Source organism: Pseudophryne corroboree, chromosome 4 (assembly GCF_028390025.1).
Source record: "Pseudophryne corroboree isolate aPseCor3 chromosome 4, aPseCor3.hap2, whole genome shotgun sequence".
Classification (NCBI taxonomy): Eukaryota; Metazoa; Chordata; class Amphibia; order Anura; family Myobatrachidae; genus Pseudophryne; species Pseudophryne corroboree.
The window spans coordinates 433,633,717-433,650,438 of record NC_086447.1 but is presented as its reverse complement, the minus strand read 5'-3'; the positions used below and the strand labels follow the sequence as shown (position 1 = coordinate 433,650,438).

The 16,722-nt window shown below is 43.8% G+C and overlaps 1 protein-coding gene across 4 annotated transcripts in view; it reads left to right on the top strand.

Annotated features, from left to right (window-relative positions):
* IBTK (inhibitor of Bruton tyrosine kinase) overlaps positions 1 to 15,594 on the top strand; it is a 325,853-nt gene extending 310,259 nt beyond the window's left edge. For 3 of the 4 annotated variants that reach the window (XM_063916884.1, XM_063916885.1, XM_063916886.1), the window contains 3 exons: positions 1,521 to 1,589; positions 4,700 to 4,832; positions 15,137 to 15,594. In XM_063916884.1, coding sequence (XP_063772954.1) covers positions 1,521 to 1,589; positions 4,700 to 4,832; positions 15,137 to 15,262 — 328 coding nt within the window. In that variant the 3' untranslated portion in view covers positions 15,263 to 15,594. Of the gene's footprint in view, positions 1 to 1,520; positions 1,590 to 1,884; positions 2,081 to 4,699; positions 4,833 to 15,136 lie in introns of those variants that run through there. The other variant, XR_010176005.1, reaches the window with a different exon arrangement.
* The last annotated feature ends 1,128 nt before the right edge of the window (positions 15,595 to 16,722 follow it).

The following is a 16,722-nucleotide window of genomic DNA, read 5'->3' as shown; positions in this document are numbered from 1 at the left end:
GTGGCGAAAATATGTTGCGTGGTGTGAGGCCAGGAAGGCCCCACAAAGAAATTTCAACTCGGTCGATTCCTGCATTTCCTGCAAACAGGAGTGTCTATGGGCCTCAAATTGGGGTCCATTAAGGTTCAAATTTCGGCCCTGTCAATTTTCTTCCAGAAAGAATTGGCTTCAGTTCCTGAAGTCCAGAACTTGTCAAGGGAGTATTGCATATACAACCCTCTTTTGTGCCTCCAGTGGCACTGTGGGATCTCAACGTAGTTCTGGGATTCTTCAAATCACATTGGTTTAAAACCAGTCAAATCTGTGGATTTGAAGCATCTCACATGAAAAGTGACCATGTTCTTGGCCCTGGCCTGGACCAGGCGAGTGTCAAATTGGTGGTTTTTTTCTCAAAAAAGCCCATATTTGTTTGTCCATTCGGACAGGGCAGAGCTGCGGACTCGTCCCCAGTTCTCTCCCTAAGGTGGTGTCAGTGTTTCACCTGAACCAGCTTATTGTGGTGCCTTGCACCTACTAGGGACTTGGAGGACTCCAAGTTGCTAGATGTTGTCAGGGCCCTGAAAATATAGGTTCCAGGACGGCTGGAGTCAGGAAAACTGACTTGCTGTTATCCTGTATGCACCCAACAAACTGGGTGCTCTTGCTTTTAAGCAGACTATTGCTAGTTGGATGTGTAATACAATTCAGCTTGCACATTCTGTGGCAGGCCTGCCACAGCCAAAATATGTAAATGCCCATTCCACAAGGAAGGTGGGCTCATCTTGGGCGGCTGCCCGAGGGGTCTCGGCTTTACAACTTTGCCGAGCGGTTATTTAGTCAGGGGCAAACACGTTTGTAAAATCCTACAAATTTGATACCCTGGCTAAGGAGGACCTGGAGTTCTCTCATTCGGTGCTGCAGAGTCATCCGCACTCTCCCGCCCGTTTGGGAGCTTTGGTATAATCCCCATGGTCCTTTCAGGAACCCCAGCATCCACTAGGACGATAGAGAAAATAAGAATTTACTTACCGATAATTCTATTTCTCGGAGTCCGTAGTGGATGCTGGGCGCCCATCCCAAGTGCGGATTATCTGCAATACTTGTACATAGTTACAAAAATCGGGTTATTATTGTTGTGAGCCATCTTTTCAGAGGCTCCGCTGTTATCATACTGTTAACTGGGTTTAGATCACAAGTTGTACGGTGTGATTGGTGTGGCTGGTATGAGTCTTACCCGGGATTCAAAATTCCTCCCTTATTGTGTACGCTCGTCCGGGCACAGTACCTAACTGGCTTGGAGGAGGGTCATAGGGGGAGGAGCCAGTGCACACCACCTGATCGGAAAGCTTTACTTTTGTGCCCTGTCTCCTGCGGAGCCGCTATTCCCCATGGTCCTTTCAGGAACCCCAGCATCCACTACGGACTCCGAGAAATAGAATTATCGGTAAGTAAATTCTTATTTTTTTTCCCATTCTTTTTGTCTTCTGAAAGATATTCCATTATTTACACTGTTTTATTGTCTGTTTATTCTATCTCACCAGAAAACAATCTGAAACTGTGACCCATGAATCCAAGTTAAAATGTGATGCGCCACAGCAAGAGAGTTCCAAGTAATGCATCTGTTATGTACATTTAATGCCTTTCAAGTGTAATAAATGATAAATATAGTTACTTTGCAAAATGTTAAAGGCAAATGTAAGACGACATTGGATCAGACAAGCTTGTCCTATTGTGGGCAGTAGGTTGTTTATTTGATCAATTGGCAACTGCCATAAATAGATGTGCTTGGGAAAATATGAACATAGCAATTATCTTTATATGTTACATTTTTTTAAAAGAAAATATCTATTTGGAGTAAGAATAATTACTAAACAGGCTTTGTTTTATTCCCTTTTATATTGGCAGATTTCTGTACAACAGCACAACCTTCTCCTAGTTACAAAACAATAAATCAATTTCCCCAGGATTTCATGGACTCCTCATACTACTCACATAAACTACTTTTCTATCCGTATATTTACTGTATACAGATGTAGCCACGCTCATCATTACTGCTGATGCGCCATACAGGCGTCCTAGTCGCGTCATACAAATAGCGCAGGTAGGCAAAGTAAGGCGTGATAAAGCGAGAGGATCCACAGCATGCAATACACAACTTCACCACTGAGTGACGATTGTTCCACTAATGAAAACTACAGTACAGTGCTAAATAGCAGCAGATGGATATAGCACTATAGAATACTGTACAATGTAGCAAGCCCTGTCAAGAGCACAGTAAATACAGTAGTACTTTTTAATACAATAATACTGCAGGGCAGAGTACGAAATTACTGGAATGGCAGGCATCGAGTGACAACATGCCTTACAACTGAAAGTTCCCCTAGTGCGCAGTAATAAAATGATCCCTACATTAAATGATCCCTACTTACACACAAGGCCATTAACCAAACTACACCAACGTACATCACTTCGCTTATCACAAAATATCTCCCAACCCGACCTCTTCGCTCTTCACAAGACCTGCGTCTCTCATCCACCCTCATTACTCGCTCCCACTCACGACTGCAGGACTTTCATTGGGCTGCATCCACTCTGTGGAATGCCCTACCACGCACAATAAGACTCTCCTCTAGTCTCCAAACCTTCAAGTGTTCCCTGAAAACTCACTACTTTAGGCAAGCGTACCAAATTCCAGAACCGCCCACATAACTTTCATAAACCTTCCTATTAAATTGCATCCACTCTGTACAGTCCACACATATCCTCACATGTCTTCTCATTCTATGCAATAGATAGGCATATGTACACAAGGAAAGGTGCTATTTCCCTATAGATTGTAAGCTTGCGAGCAGGGCTTTCCTACCTCTATGACTGTTATCACCCAGTTTGTTGTTGTTATTTCAAATTGTAAAGCGCAACGGAATTTGCTGCGCTATATAAGAAACTGTTAATAAATAAATAAAATTAGGTAGAAATGTGAACACAGAAAAAGATTTGCTCGGTTTCTCCAACGCACACAAAGAAAAGTTCAGAGTTCTACACAGCTCTCTTTAAAGAAAAAGAAAAATTACAATCAGCAATGATTTCCATGAAAACACTGTAATGCAGAATTTCGTAAGCAGATACATCCGCAGTCTCAAACTGAATATAGGCATGCGATATATCATTTTAATCAGCAGAAGCTGCTTTTGCGTCCTATTTACATAGTGATGAGTATAAGATGCATTTACAGCAAAAAAAAGACGCCTGATGTTAGCAGATCTTCCTGGGAACTGACTGCTCACTTATGCCAGGGATCTCTCGATCTCTCGGTGCACCACCATGCTAACATGCCTTACAAATGAACATGGCTTCTGGGTTCCCTTCCCCCAACCAAAGACAGCATGAATCATTCATTTACATACAGTAGTGTACCACCCGTGTTGTGTCAATTACTAAGCAGTACACCCAGTTCTTGAAATCGGAAGTATCACAGGGGAAAGGTTGCCTATTAAAGCAATGGGGAGGCCGGGAAGTATATCTGTGTAAAAAGTAGCATTCACGGCTTTTTCTAATTTTGACTGTATACACTATCTGTGTGCATGTGTGAGCCTGTATACGCATCACGACAAAGCTTGTTTTTGGAAAATTAGAAAAAAGCTGTGGACACTACTTTTTACACAGTTATACAATACAAGTGTGTTCTTTGCGGGAATCAACCTTAGCTCACGGGCATGGTAACCATCGGCGATATCACTATGCCAAGAGAGCCACGGAGACAGGTGACTGACATTTGCAGGGACATACTGTAGGGCCTAACTCAGACTCGATCGCTCCAACGGTTTAAATCCCTTTGCACACTGCGAGTGCGCACCCCATCCAGCCCAGTGACATGCGAAAGCGTGGCAACGGCGTGTCTTATCCATAGTGGAGGCAGGCCGCGGCATCTGCGTGACATCACATGCAGCCGCTGCACCCGGAACGTGGCAGATAGCCGCCTGCCAGTGCAGGTAGGCTGCGCAGGCGGGGAGCTACTCGGTAGGTACTAAAGCATCTCCGCTGTGAATGCTTTAGCACCCATGCGGGAGGTGCAGGGACTGGCATGAGGGGCGGACTAGCTCTGTGTTGGCCCTCCCCCGCATCTCTGAGACTCTGATTGTAGATGTGCTAAATTTAGCACATCTGCGATCAGCTCTGAATCACCCCAATAGTGATGTCACCATTGTAAAAAAAATTTTATAGTGCTGTGTGTTCCAACTCTATCACTGATTGTACTGATTTTTTTTTTCTTTTAGAGAGCTGTGTAGAATTCTGAATTTTTCTATGTGTGCGTTGGAGGCTCGGCAAATCTTTTTCTGTGTTCACAATTCTACGTAATGTAGGGATCATCTAAATAATAGTAGTTCTTAAACTACAAGCATCGTTTGACTTTACAGTGGAGACTTCACACATGCATAATGGTGGTTTTCAACAGCTACACCTGGTGGACAAACACCAGTATTGCATCCGCCGGAGACTCAGTTCATTACACTGTGACTGAATATGCCATGCTGCGACAAAGCACAGGCAAACATAATGCAAATAATTTTTTGCACTATATGGAGGATAGATGAGCGTGGCTACATCTTAAGTTGCTTGGACCTTCAACCTATTTGGGGACCATACCTTTTTTGTGGTGTGTATTCCACATAAATATTGTAACTGTCACTGCCATGTTTCATTATGTCTTATTATTTTACAGTCCATGGCTTTTGTTATTAAGCAAAAACACAGCATCCGTGGTCCCTGTAACTTTTACCACCATTGTTGAAGAAGAAAAACAGCAAGAAGCTGCCCTTATTAGAAGCAGAGAGAAGCCTCTGGCCCTTATCCAGGTAATGGAGAGATCAGTGCTGGAAGTATGCTGATTGTGTGCACTGTGGGACTGTGTACATATGAGGTGTGCCTGTGTTTTGTGTCTTTGGCAGGGGTTCTCAAAGCTGCACATCCTTAGTCAGAGCCTTAGTGACTTCTCACCGGGCCGTAACTAGGCTGGTGTAACTGGTGCTGTCACACAGAGCAAAACACCCTTCGGGGGGTTGGGGCAGGTGTATGGCATTATATAAACAGGATCTGGTAGGTGTATATCGTTATGTAAACAGTGGATGGGGCAGGTGTACAGCATTGTGTGGACAGTGGATGGGACACGTGTGGACGGTATGGTGCAGGTGTATGGCGTTATGTGGACAGGGAATGGGGCAGGTGTATGGCATTATATAAACGGGATCTGGAAGGTGTATATCGTTAAGTTAACAGTGGAAGGGGCACCAAAATGTCTAGTTACGACTGCTCAATGCAACAATTTCCTCCCTAGCTGTTATTTATCCTTCCTCTCACAAGACCTTTTAACTACCATTTAACGTTGTTTAACTTAATAGAGAAAATGGCTGCTTGTAGCAGTCCATTGGGTTCTGGCTAACTGAATATTAACTTTGAGATCTACACTTTAGCATTTTTTGCCTGGGCCCATACAGTATCAATAAATTAGCTTTGCAATCTTTTTTCAGATTCTTGTTACTAGTGTTGTTACTTTACTATTGTTTTCAAATGAATAGGAAATTGGGAGACTTCTATTTAAAAAAAAAAAGTATAATAAAATACTGGGTTATTCCACATCAAATCAGCCCCCCAAAAATTTGAATGTCCACCACCCATCTCAGATTTTTACGCTTTTTTTTTTTTAGTTAAGAGGATGTCAAAACAACTGTTTCTGCCAAATATCTCGACTGTCTGACAAATAGTTTTCTAAATATTGATTTTTCAATTTATTAAATTATTTACTAATCGCGGCTTCTTTATCCAGTTTATTTGAAGTATGAAGGGTGTTTATTAAGAAATCACCACAAATTTTGCACCCCCAAGGTAACTCTTTCTCCTGAATCAAAAAATCCAAACCAAATCACTTTATCTGCTTTACATTTCGAGTTACGGCAAAAACACACGTTTTTCTAAAATACTTAAAACCGCTAGGTTCAATAAACATGAGATATCACAATTTTTTTTATGTGCTTAACAAAGGTATACATTATTACCACACAAAACATCAACATGGTACTCTGTTTCATAATGGAGAAAAAAAATCATGAAGTTGACATTCAATTACTGTTGTGCCGCATACATAATTAACACAAGAAATCATGAAATTTAAAAACTTAAACATAACTTGAGTCCCTAACTTATTTAATGTCACAGAATACATGGTAAAACAATCAAGAAAACTTAAAGAAACTGATGGCCTACTGGCAGAAACTGAAAAATATAGAGGGAAAGCCCTTCCTGTACAAATCGTTCATCAGGTACAGAAGTTTTACGAAGATGATGAACATTCTCGGATTTGCCCTGGAAAGAAACTCTGTTTCTGTAAAAGTTACAGGAGGAAAAATAATTCACCAACAGAAAAGGCTACTCCTAGTAAACTTGAAAAAGAGCTTTATCTTGCTTTCAAATACCGTTTTCCAGACATTCAAGTTAGATTGTCTAAGTTTTGTTCCTTACGACTTACGTAGTGTGTTAGTCTGCATTGCGGCAAGAGGTATGCATTCTGTGTGTTTGCGAAACTCACCAAAACTTAAAAAATTATTGGTCTCTGCTCTACCACCAAAGATAGACTACAAAGACATAACTGCAATCCTTGTTTGTTCTCCAGTCTCAAAAGCTTCTATGCTTCATCGATGTGACTAATGCCTAGGTTTGGAAGCACTTCAGAAAATAGTTGAAAAACGTTTTCATGATAGTGACATGGATGATGAGGACACCGTTGTTTATAAGCAGTGGGTCCACACTGACCAAAGTAAATTGGTTACAATCACTAGTACCTTTGAACAATTCAGTGAAGTTATTTACAGTGCTGTTGATGATGCAACATGCCATCTGTATACAGCAAATGCGCTGTGCTGCGACTGATCACAGCCGGTGTTCGCTCCATAGGCTTCCATTGGCTTGCATACGCGTTCATTTTCTGGCACACTTGCCACGAGGCAACGATTACTGTGGCGACATCTGTTTTTCTCTAGCATCCATAAGTGATATTGGGGAGACTTAGTACGATTGGGTATAGACGGGGTCCAAAGGAGCCAGTGCACTTTAAATATCTTCAACTGCTTGTGCTGGCTCCTCCCCTCTATGCCCCCTCCCACAGGCAGTTTAGAAAAAAGTGCCCTCAAGAGAAGATGCACACTCTGCAAGCTCCAGAGAGTTTTCTTCAATTTCTTTTCATTCTTTGTTATTTTCGGTATTCTGTTTTGGCAACAGCATACCCCTACTGTGGGAGTTGGGGGCGGTCACTGGCCTTGCGAGATGTTAGAGCCGCTTCCCCGCTGCAGGACCACCATCCTGAGAGGTTGCTGTACAGCAGGGCACTGCGCCTTTGCGGTCACAACCGCAGCACGCCGAACACCCCTAACGATAGCCTGAAGGTGACATCAGTGGTGAGTACAAACCGGGGGCCCCCCGGTCCATGGTGCAGCAGAACACAGGTGCGGCATACGGGACCCTCCTGGGGGGGACCCGCTATAGCCCCCCTGTTTACACTTGCAGCGGTGGGTAAAACTAGCACTTGTGTGATGTTTTTACTCATAGGGAGACTTTTTCTAGTATAAAAACTACAGAAACTCCGGTGCCATTATAGGGGGCGGAGCTTCCTCAGACCGGGACCATCAGCGTTTTCGTGCCTTCCTCTACTTACAGCTGCAGCAGCAGGCTCATACAGTTCCCCCAGACTCTCAGATAACGCTGGAAAACTGGTACAGGGGTGTAGCAAAGGGGGAGAGCCGCTATTGTACACTAATCGGTGTCCTGAAAAGGACAGAATACTGGTATTACACTGTGATATAGCAGCTTGCAGCCTCATTGGGGCTGTTTAGCTTGGGTGTGCAGGTCTCCTTTCTCTCTCTGTCTCCCTCTCACATACAGTAAGGCCAGCCTTGTTATTGTGCTTGTCTGTGTGTATGTGTATATAAGGTTGTTTACTGTAAACATGGTAAAATACCAATTGTGCAGTGTATGTCACACCAGATTCTCTCTTACCACGTCTGATTCATTATCATGTGAACAATGTAGTCAGTCCTCACAGCTCAGTGAGGGGACTAGGGGGGAGGGTCAAGAGCCTTCCTGACTAGGTGCCATTAAAAACATGATGCAAGGGCAGAGCAGCTCCCCCCTCCCCCCCCCTCTCTATTTCAGTACCACAAAAACATGGGTTACCTGCTTTACTCTCTGATTCAGATGAGGAAATACTGGAGGAGGGGGAGGAATTGGAACCTATCACTGGGGATTCCTCTTCTGCGCAGGGTATTGAACTCCTCATTTTGGCTATACGGGGCGTGTTAAAACGCCCTCTAGAGGACGCTGCGTCACAGCAGTCGTTTTTCTTCACACAGAATAAGCCCAATGTCACTTTCCCTGATTCTGCACAGTTAGATGACCTGTTTAAGTTGGCCTGGAAAAATCCAGATAAAAAATACCAAGTGTCAAAACGGTTTTTACACACTTTCCCATTTGCTCCTGAAGGCAGAAAGTTTTGGGAAGAACCCCCGGCTGTGGATGTATCAGTCTCGCACCTATCCAAAAAGGTGGTGCTAATGGCCCCGGCTCCTTCACTATGAAGGACCCTGGGGATAGGAAGATAGAAACTACACTAAAGTCTATCTACACAGCAGTGGGTCTCAGAGGCCGGTCATAGCGGGTTGCTGGATGACTCATGCCATTCATACTTGGGCTACTCAGATTCAGGAGGGCCTCTCGGGGGATATGCCTCTGCTCACTATGGTGACTCTCCTCAAGCACATTCAGGACCCTGCAAGCGTCCTGTATGACTTTCTCAAGGAGATAGGCAATATTAATGCTAGGGCCACTGCTATGGCAGTGGTAGCGCGCAGGGCCTTGTGGTTGCATCCATGGATAGCAGATGCAGAATCCAAGCGCAGTGTGGAATCTCTCCCTTTTCGGGGGAATGGCTCTTTTTTTTGGGCTAGAATTGGATACGTGGATTTCTAAAGTTACTGCGGGGAAATCCACGTTATTCCCCTCCGGAACCCCGCCGGTTAGGCGTTCCTACTCGGGCCGTCTACCCAGTCCTTTCGCTCTAACAGGTTTAGATCTAGGGCCAGAGGTACTTCCAATGCGTCTAGAGGCACCAGAGGTAAGATAAGAAAACCAGCGATCGGCAGTTCTCAGGAGAGCACCGATACAGCTTCCACTAAGGCCTCAGCATGACTGTGCCCACCCCGAGAGGATCTCGAGGTGGGAGCTCGGTTGCGTCACTTCAGCCGCATCTGGGAAAGCTTCAGCTAGGATACCTGGGTCAAGGACCTCATTTCTCAGGGCTACAAGCTAGAGTTCGACAGTGTTCCTCTCCAACAATTTTTCAAATCAAGCTTACCAGCTTTGGAGGATACACGTGTTACGCTGCTACATGCCATCCAAAAATTGGTCCTATCCCAAGTCATTGTTCCAGTGCCGCTGCAACAACAGGGAAAGGGTTACTACTCCAACCTGTTCGTGGTTCCGAAACCGGACGGTTCGGTAAGGCCCATTTTGAATCTAAATCTTTGAACCCTTACCTAAAGATTTTCAAGTTCAAGATTGAATCCTTGCGAGCAGTGATTGCGGGACTGGAAGAAAGGGAGTTCATGGTATCCCTGTATATAAAGGACGCCTATCTCCATATCCCCATTTGGCCACCTCATCAGGCCTACCTGAGGTTTGCCCTGCTGAACGATTACTACCAGTTCCAGGCGCGACACTTCGGCCTGTACACGGCTCCGAGGGTGTTCACGAAGGTTATGGCGGAGATGATGTTTCAACTCCGGATCCAGGGGGTCAATGTTGTCCCTTACCTGGACAATCTCTTGATAAAAGGAAGATCCAGGGAGCTTTTATTGCTCCATATAGACCGCACTGCCCAGCTTCTGTCACACCATGGGTGGATCCTCAATTTACAGAAGTCCCATCTGGAGCCTACTCAGAGGCTCCTGTTCCTGGGAATGTTGCTGGATACTATGGCCCAAAAAGTGTTCCTCCCAGAGGACAAGGCGAGAACACTTTAGGAGATGGTCCGCATGGTTCTCCGGCCTACTCGGGTATCCATCCATCTTTGTATACAGTTGTTGGGGAAAATGGCTGCCTCATACGAGGCGATCCAGTATGGAAGGTTCCATGCCAGGACTTTCCAGTTGGATCTCCTGTGCAAGTGGTCCAGATCACATCTTCAGATGCACCGGATAATTCGGCTGTCGCCTTAGGCCAGGATTTCTCTCCTGTGGTGGCTGCAGTTCTCCAACCTCCTGGAAGGCCGAAGTTTCAGGATTGGATCCTCCTTACGGCGGATGCGAGTCTGCGAGGATGGGGAGCTGTCACCCAGGAGGCTCAGTTCCAGGCAGGTGGTCGGCTCACAAAGCCCTCCTCCCAATCAACATTCTCGAGCTTCGGGCGATCTATAATGCTCTGCTTCAGGCCTCTCCTCTGCTCAGGGATCATGCGATCCAGGTACAGTCGGACAACGCCACAACACTAGCGTACATGAATCGACAAGGAGCAACAAAAAGCAGGGCCTGCATGCGAGAAGTGACAAGGATACTCCTCTGGGTAGAAAGAAATGCAAGAGCAATGTCTGCAAACTTCATTCCAGCAGTAGACAATTGGGAAGCAGACTTCCTGAGTCGTCACGATCTCCACCCAGGAGAGTGGGGGCTTCACCAGGTGTTTCAGCAGATCATCCACCGGTGGGGCTGCCCACTGATAGACATGATGGCTTCCCGTCTCAACAAAAAGCTTTGTTGGTATTGATCATGAACCAGGGGCCCTCAGGGCGAGGGCAGTTGATGCACTGACGTTGCCTTGGCCTTACCGGCTGGTCTACCTGTTTCCTCCGATTCCATTGCTCCCAAGGGTGCTCAAGCGGATCAAGAATCAAGGTGTTCAAGCAATTCATTGCCCTGGATTGGCCTCGGTGGGCATGGTTATGCGGATCTTCTGGACATGTCCGTAGAAGAATAATGGCCTCCGCCACTGAGAAAAGATATTCATCAGCAAGGACCGTCAGTTTAGTTTGACGGCATGGAGGTTGAGCAGAAGATCTTAGCTCACAAGGGCCTTTCCAAAAAGGTTATTGCAACCATGGTTGAGGCTAGGAAACCTGTGACGTCAAAACACTATCATCATATCTGGAGGAGATATGTTCTTGGTGCGAGGCAGAGTCCGGCAGAGTTCCACTTGGGTCATTTCCTCCGTTTCCTGCAGGCTGGTGTGCATAAGGGCTTATGTCTGGGTTCCATTAAGGTCCAGATTTCAGCCCTCTCAATTTTCTTCCAGAAGAAATTGGCAGTATTGCCAGAAGTTCAGACCTTCTTGCAAGGAGTACTTCACATTCAGCATCCTTTTGTGGCACCTTCACATTCAGCATCCTTTTGTGGCACCCTGGGTTTTGAATATAGTGTTGGAATTTCTACAATCCTCCTGGTTTGAACCTCTGATGTCAGTAGAGGACAAGTACCTCATGTGGAAGACGGTGATGTTGTTGGTTATGGCTTCTGCTAGGCGTGTCTCAGAATTGGGGGCCTTATTGTGTAAAAGTTCCTACTTGGTCTTTTACGAGGACAGAGCGGAGCTCAGGACTAGGCAGCAGTTCCTACCGACGGTTGTCTCTGCGTTTCACTTGAATCAACCTATTGTGATTCCATCAGGTTTTGCCACTTCTGCTCCTCCGGAGGCATTGGATGCGGTGCGAGCCTTGAAGATCTATGTCAAGAGAACGGCTCGGATCAGAAAGACTGATTCCCTGTTCATGTTATATGATGCGCAGAAAAAAGGTTGTCCTGCTTCGAAGCAGTCCATTGCTCATTGGCTTAGACTTACTATCCAACAGGCCTATGTGTCGGCAGCCTTACCTGTTCCTAAGTCTCTGAAGGCCCACTATACAAGATCGGTGAGCTCTTTCTGGGCGGCTGCCCGTGGAGTCTCGGCCTTGCAACTATGCCGAGCTGCTACCTGGTCGGGAAAGAACACTTTTGTAAAGTTCTACAGGTTAAATACCCTGGCCAAAGAGGATTCCTAGTTTGGGCAGGCGGTGCTGCAGATGTCTCAGCACATTCCCGCCATTTCTGGAAGCTTTGGGATGTCCCCATTGTACTAAGTCTCCCCAATATCCCTTATGGATGCTAGAGAAAATAGGATTTTAATTACCTACCGGTAAATCATTTTCTCGTGGTCCATAAGGGATATTGGGCGCCTGCCTCAGTGCGTTGACTTTTCTGCAGGTTTTCATTTGTATGGTTACCTGTTCAGCTGTTGCTGTTTTGTTACAAGCCATTGCTGGTTGTTTTATGTTAGTGGTGTGCTGGTGTGTAAATCTCACCACTCGTTGTTATGTTCCTTCTCTCAAGTATGTCCTTTCTCCTTTGGGCACTATGTGACACTTTAAACTGTGTGAGCCTGTGCGTTATTAGTGATACCAGTGACATGTAGCCATAACTGTGCATGCCTTCCTTATGGTAGTTATGAAACACTTACCAGAACTATTACAAAAATTGGAGTATGTTCACTACTTTAGTGATAGTGCTAGTAAACGTCTACCACCCGCACCAGTCTGCAAGCAGTGGAAACTCATCACAACTTGGCACCTTTGGACCTGTATAGTTGGGCAGAAAAGATACATGGCATTAAGCTTTTCTATGTGTCACAACATGAAATACAAGACTGCAAAACCAAGCTGCATAGCCCTCTAGAAACAGCAAAGACTGTTGCAGGAACGCTTGCTCATCACCATTTTCGGTTATGATGAACTACACATATTCCGATTGTCATCAGACGACATGAAGACAGCAGGAACCGCAGTTTGGGGGTTATACAGATCAAAATACATTGGGCGATGTTTCACCCATATTGTTTTTACAGGCTATCCAATTTGGTCGCCTGTAAAAAAAAAAAAATACATTATCTCCCAAAAACACACAGGTTCAGTGAAACCTGTGTGTTTTTGGTAGAAACAGCCCCATTTACGTCCCTGAGGCAGTTGAAACAAAATACCTTATAAGCTGGTTTAACCCTTGGCTTTACAGGGCTAATTGGCTAGCCCCCAGCGGGACAATTAGCCGTGTTAATTTACAGTGGCTAATTGCATAGCCCTTTCAGTAACACTATGACCACAGTCACAAAAAATGAGGACAAAGGTGATCTACAACTTGGAACATACATAGCAGCAGTGTACATCTGGTACATTGGGTATATTATTCAAAGTATTGAGGAGGAACAAGATGTGCTGGTACACTTCATGAAACAAAACCAATAAACAAATGTGTTGTCCTTCCGTTTCTGTTATTCGCGTCATCTGTGTAACGGAAGTGTCCACTATCGAAGGAAGTACTGGAAAGCACTGTCTGCTGACACTTTAAGGAAAATGACAGAGCGTTACAACAGGTTCCAAACAAGGGAAAGATAATGAGATTGTTGACTCAACTTAAGTTATGGACTCAAGTTATGTTTAAGTTTTAAAATTTCATGGTTTCTTGTGTTAATTATGTATGCGGCACAACAGTAATTGAACGTCAACTTCATAATTTTTTTTTCTCCACTATGAAACAGAGTATCATGCTGATTTTTTGTGTGGCAATAATGTATACCTTTGTCGAGCACATAAAAAAATTTGGGATATCTAATGTTGATTGAACCTAGCGTTTTTAAATATTTTCGAAAAACGTGCGTTTTTGCCGTAACTCAAAAGGTAAAGCAGATATAGTGATTTGGTTTGGATTCAGGAGGTAGAGTTACCTTAGGGGTGCAAATTATGTGGTAATTACATGCTTCAAATAAACTGGATAAAGAAGCCGCGATTAGTAAATCATTTAAAAAATTGAAAAATCAATATTTAATAAACTAATTAGCAGACAGTTGAGATATTTAGCAGAAACATTTTTTAGGACATCCTCTCTTGACTAAAAAATGTTCATAAAAATCTGAGATGGGTGGTGGACACACCTGGTTGAACTGCCATGGAATTACCCTATTATTACTAATCAAAGAGATAGTCATGATTTGACTTGGCAGCCCATGTTTTTTGTCCAGACTTATAGGTTAATAACTCTTTTGTCTATGGCAAGGGTTCTCAAACTCGGCCCTCAGGCCCAACTGTTCATGTTTTCCAGGTCACCTGTGGATCTTTAAAATGTGACAGTTGGTGCTACACCTGTGCACCTGCTGGGTGGTCTGGAAAACATGAAGTGTTTGGAGGACTGCATTTAAGAACCCCTGGCATGAAATTACTAATGGATTGAAGCAGTTTTTGCAGTTGGTGGCTACCAAGACCTTCCCAACATGACTCAAATCTGTGTCCACCCATTATTCACTTCAGTTGGCAAACAGGCCAAAAGTTTGGTAACTACTAGTATCTCTCTACACATCTTAGTTCCATACATGTGTTATATGTAATGCATCGTAAGCCATTGTTGTTCATATTGGGGGCTTTTTTTACTGGTACATTTTAGAGTAATAATAATAATAAAAAAATAATAGCAGCAGTAATAGCATCTAAACAATTAAGTATTGAGGATTATGGGGTATATTCAATTAGCGTTGGATCCTCTCCGACGGAGAGGATCTGAAACTTCACTATTCAATTTTCAGGCATTTCTGACAGGTTTTTGCCCATTTCCAACAATGCTGATCTGACCGTTGAATCGGCATTGTTGAAAACGGGCCAAAAACCTCTCGGAAACGTCCGCAAATTCAACAGAAACCGTGGATCCGCAGCTAATTTGCTGATCCACGTGTTTTCCGACAAGTCGGAAAAATGGCACTAGAATTGAATAGGTCGAATGCAGATTCGACTTAAAAAAAGCAGAAAAGTGCCTTTTTCCGACTTGTCGGAAATTCCAACACTAGTTGAATAGACCCCTATAAGTAGGGTCTTCACAACCGTCTTTTATAATTTTACTGTATGCTACAGACATTTGACAATCCTAATGTCTTATTAATGTACTACTGAATAAAGTTTCCCAATCAAAACATACTTTTTCAAATTGCTTGTTGTATGGAAAGTATAAACCGCTGTTATGTTATGACTTGTATGTACATGGTAATTGTTACTATTTCAGGTTACAGTATTCTTGAAAGTCTGAACCTCAAAGTTTTTGTCTCTGGTTTTTAGATTGAAGAGCGCGCAATTCAGGATCTGTTAATTCATTATCAAGCACTAGACAACCCTGATGAATATATAACCATTGAGCGGTCAGCACAAGGACCCATGGCAGCGCCAGTATGGAACAAGCATTGATTGTGACATTGAGCTATTAAAGAGAAAATAGATTATATATATTTTTTTTTTAATTATTATTATTATTTTTTTCAATGTGCGTGTGTGTTTGCAAGTAAATGGGATAAAATGTAAACGCTACACAAGTGACATATAATAAGTAGTAAGTATTAATTTTACTTTATTGGCCATACCCAGGTACAGACTTTACTTTTAATTTTTCATATTTGCAAGTTTAATATCATTGGGTATTTATGATTTGTTCAGTATAGACTGTTTGACATACAGAAAAAATTGTTACATTACTGTTTCGAGTGAAATGAGCCTTATTGCAAATAAAAGTGTGAATTGATCATTTTAGACTTTTATTTTTAACTGCATTTTTGTATAGACATGTTGCTATTTTTCTATGCTATTCTATAGACACAGTGTAGAAGTCTAAACAAGTATTTATTGTAGTACAGCCCTAGTAGGAAAATTTGTTTTTGCCTGCGGCTTTTTGATAAAAGCATTAGCATCTTCTGAAAGACTAAATTAAGTTATTGGATCCTCCTATCTGCATGTGTTAATAATGTACTGTAAGTACTGTATGTCCTTCATGTATAAATACTTGGAAAAAGGCCACAAAATGAAAAAACATGAGCAAGACCTTATGCCCATGTGCCTTAAAGTCAAACACACAACTAAGCCAAGTCTTCTAAACAGCACTAAGCAATTGTGAACTTTAACATTTCATGCTGTAAAACATTTACGCTATGTAAAATGTAATGGTATGTCTCTATCATTCAAATGGAAATTGGAGCCACTAGAAGTAGCACAAAATTAGCTATTTTTTATTTTTCTCTGACGTCCTAGTGGATGCTGGGAACTCCGTAAGGACCATGGGGAATAGCGGCTCCGCAGGAGACTGGGCACAAAAAGTAAAAGCTTTAGACTAGCTGGTGTGCACTGGCTCCTCCCCCTATGACCCTCCTCCAAGCCCCAGTTAGATTTTTGTGCCCGAACGAGAAGGGTGCAAGCTAGGTGGCTCTCCTGAGCTGCTTAGAAGTAAAAGTTTAAATAGGTTTTTTATTTTCAGTGAGTCCTGCTGGCAACAGGCTCACTGCATCGTGGGACTAAGGGGAGAAGAAGCGAACTCACCTGACTGCAGAGTGGATTGGGCTTCTTGGCTACTGGACATTAGCTCCAGAGGGACGATCACAGGTTCAGCCTGGATCGGTCCTGGAGCCGCGCCGCCGGCCCCCTTACAGAGCCAGAAGAGCGAAGAGGTCCGGAGAAAGCGGCGGCAGAAGACGTTCCTGTCTTCAAATAAGGTAGCGCACAGCACTGCAGCTGTGCGCCATTGCTCTCAGCACACTTCACACTCCGGTCACTGAGGGTGCAGGGCGCTGGGGGGGAGCGCCCTGAGACGCAATATAAACGATATAAAAACCTTATATGGCTAAAAAAAATGCATCACATATAGCTCCTGGGCTATATGG